Here is a 3801-nt window from a genome sequence, read left to right as displayed (position 1 = left end):
TTTTAGCATTTGAGGAAAGTTATAATTAAAGTAGCTTAGTACTGAGAATATTGATCGGGTGGTAAATACGAATTTATTGGGGTAACAACGATTCCCTGATTCAGTGAGTTACTTGTAGATAGACCAGTCACTCCATGGTGTGCACCTGCAAGACCTGGTAATATATTACCTACTGATGGGACCTCAAAATGTGTACCACTGCCAATTGACCCTATTGACCCGATATCAACGTGGCTGTGTGAGCTACCATCTATAATGTGACCTGATGATCCAGTGTCCACTACCTGGCCATATATTTCCTGAGCGTTGTGGGCAAGAACGCTCTGGAGGTCTTCACCTGTTGGAAGAATTGGGTTTTCTCCTTGATCGTAACCAACAAAGTAGACATCAGGGTTAGTCTTGGGAGGTGCTGGAACCTCAATAACTCTGGGCCCATCATCTTGGGTCTTCTTTTTGAGGACGTAGACGATGTTCTTCTGCTGGGGAGGAGGAACCACGATGGGATCGGGACCTCTCAGAGTTTCTGGTAAGCGCACGAAGAGGATATTATGATCAATCTTAGGTGGAGGAATGTAAGGCAGAGGAGTGGGTCTTCGTGGTAGCTGAGGCACGTTGAACAGGTAGACGGAACGGGTGATCACAGGAGTGACACACCGTCCATCCACATGCAAGACTTGGCCATCTGCACAGGCAGTAGTTGGTGGTAGGTATTGATATCCCACATTACCATGATAGCCCCCATGATGGGTGATTGAAGTAAATTCCTTGTTGGGCAAGCTGTAAGACTGGAGGTCACTGCATTCTACTGCTACAAATATTGTGGCAACCACTGCCTGTGAATGTGAAAATAATGTTTAGACCAATATAAATAACTAAATGCTTTAACTACTATATTACTAAGAGATTATGGGAGTTGCTATATGTAGATAATTTGGTGATTACTGCTGAAAATGTGGAAGAATTACAGAGAGGGGTTATAGAGAGGCAGGGGTCCTTGGAGAAGGGTGGCTTGAGGGTAAATGTGAATAAGACTGAAGTTTTGATGAGCAGTAAGGAACATAGGGACAAGATAGACATACATGAAAGTAGAGGCTCATTTACAACGCAGGGGGAACAATTTAGGTACTTGGGATCTACTATAAGTTAGGAGGGAGGATATGAGGCTGAGGCAAGAATAGGATGAAAGCACTCTTGGGAAGTGAAGGAAAGTAGAGTGGTATGTGATACGAAAATGCTAATCAAGCTAAAGGTCAAGATCTATAACACATTATTAAGACCAGTGTTAATATATGGATTGGAAACGTGGGCTTCAAGACATAAAGAGGAAGCAAAGCTAAGGATGGCAGAGAAGAGAATGTTGAGGTGAATTATGGGAATAGCATTGCTTGAAAGATGGAAGAATGATGTAAAAAGAAGAATGACAATCATAGTAAAGATTATGGAGGTGTTAAGTGTCACGACAAAGATACTGTGGGTACATGGTGAGGATGGATAGCGGGGAGTGAGTGAGGAGAGCTTGGGAGGAACCTGTTAAGGGAATGGAAGATTAAGAGTGATGCAGAAAATTAGATAGCGAGATAAGGTGAAGGATCGTATGGGGAGGAGAGGTGTTCTAATAGAGGATGCCTTTGATAAAAAGCATTGAAGAATGTGCGTCAGGCAACCAACCCTTTAATTTAGGGATAACGGTGAAAAAGAAGAGGTGATTAGCACCATTATCATAGCCACAGAAGTGATACATTACACAAATTATCATATATTTTTATGTTAATTTAATCATAATTTATTATATTTAATATCAGTAAAAATTAATGATTTAATTGAGGATAATATTAATTTGACTAAACAGAGAATTTTTCAAGGTACATACCTTGCAGGACAGGTATCACCTACCTTGTCTTCAAGTCTTATTTTGTCAAACACACACAGACACACAAACATAAACACACACACACATATATATATATATATATATATATATATATATATATATATATATATATATATAGATATATATATATATATATATATATATGTATATATATATATATATATATATATATATATATATATATATATATATATACATCTCTCTCTCTCTCTCTCTCTCTCTCTCTCTCTCTCTCTCTCTCTCTCTCTCTCTCTCTCTCTCTCTCTCTCTCTCTCTCTATATATATATATATATATATATATATATATATATATATATATATATATATATATATATATATATATACATATATATATATATATATATATATATATATATATATATATATATATATGCAAACAGGGGTCCTTGTGATTCATTGGTATAATTACTTCGAGCCTCAACATTGGAGATGGTTTCAGAAGTGGTCTATTAAGACTCAATGGGCATGTACTGACCTGAGCAGTATCTCACATATGTGATGGTCAGTAGATTGTGGATGGTCACATTCCAACAAAGAAAAGGTTTGGGGATATGGGGATGGTAATGACATTTCATCAAGGCTTGAAAAGATCCTGCTTATACTTAGCTACAATCTGTGTGCAAATATGCAAATGGTTATATACATGTATACATATCTACAAACTATGAAATACCACTTGACACTACTGTATATCACTTTCGTTAACTAACTTCCAGAACCCAGAAATAATGATAAGGGCATCATTTCATTTTGAAATTAAAATAGAAATCCAATGTATAATTTAGGTATATTGTTTGTGCGTTCGCATCTTTCACTAACTATATATATATATATATATATATATATATATATATATATATATATATATATATATATATAACCCTCATGATAAGTAAATCGCGGAAATATCCTGTTTTCAGTGTTAAATATAAAATAGATTAGAATAAAACAGAAAATTTAGGATAATTGTTAAGTTGAACCCAAAATGAAGAAATATAATGATATAAAACAACGACCAATCACACAAACAACCACCAAAGAACAATGTAGGACTTACCACGAGAACCTTCATTTCGAGAGATGAGAAAAATAACTATGACATATCTTGTCGGGATGACTGTTATATACCTGACATTGTTTACCCTTTCACCGGATCTGTGTACCAACAATATGTCTTTTATTAATGGTAGCACGACCTTATATCGCGACCTTGCTATGCACTGCATATGTTATGGGTTGTCATGATGAATCTTAAGTACCCACGTTTCTCATTTCTTTTGCAATGTATTTTTGTTGATGTTGCTGTCGATATGGTTTTAACTTTTTCCTTTTGGTTAAAGGTGATCACGTGTATCCTAAAAGAGTAATAATAATAATAATAATAATAATAATAATAATAATGATAATAATAATAATAATAATAATAATAATGATAATAATAATAATAATAATAATAATAATAATAATGACGCGGATCATTATTATCATTATTGATGTATCCTGCTTTGTATCAAAATAAATCTAGAAGTAATTAAAAATAAAAAGATTATTTGAAAGGGAAAAGAGGAAAAGAGTGAAAGGAAGAAGAGGATAGAAAAAAGAGAAGTTATATGTAGGTGAAAGTGATAACAGATAATTTGCTGTGCAAATGAATAAATATGAAGACAAAAATGCCACAACAATGAATAAGTCCATTACACAGGAGAAAGGCAGTTCAAAGAGTCGGTATCCAAAACACAATTCAGAGAAGAATTCTATAGATTTTTTTTCTAAAACGATAAGGCTTTTCCTTTCATATCTACTGTAGAAGAAGAGGTTTTCATTTGTTTCTGAAAATGAATATATTTGATGGAAGAAAGTTGAGCAATGTTTCATTAAGTTAATCTCT

The 3801-nt window shown here is 34.3% G+C and overlaps 1 protein-coding gene across 1 annotated transcript in view; it reads right to left on the bottom strand.

Annotated features, from left to right (window-relative positions):
- Positions 1-2985, bottom strand: part of LOC137653947 (uncharacterized) — a 3435-nt gene extending 450 nt beyond the window's left edge. Inside the window, exons 1-2 of the mRNA XM_068387581.1 lie at positions 2971-2985; positions 1-833 (exon numbers count right to left, since the gene is read on the bottom strand). The exon at positions 1-833 is cut by the window's left edge and continues 450 nt beyond it. Of these exons, the coding sequence (XP_068243682.1) occupies positions 36-833; positions 2971-2985 (813 nt within the window). The 3' untranslated portion in view covers positions 1-35. The remainder of the gene's footprint in view (positions 834-2970) is intronic.
- Positions 2986-3801: the final 816 nt, after the last annotated feature.

Source organism: Palaemon carinicauda, chromosome 15, assembly GCF_036898095.1.
Source record: "Palaemon carinicauda isolate YSFRI2023 chromosome 15, ASM3689809v2, whole genome shotgun sequence".
NCBI classification, from domain to species: Eukaryota; Metazoa; Arthropoda; class Malacostraca; order Decapoda; family Palaemonidae; genus Palaemon; species Palaemon carinicauda.
Note: the sequence above shows the minus strand (reverse complement) of the source record. Positions and strands in the feature narration are given on the sequence as shown.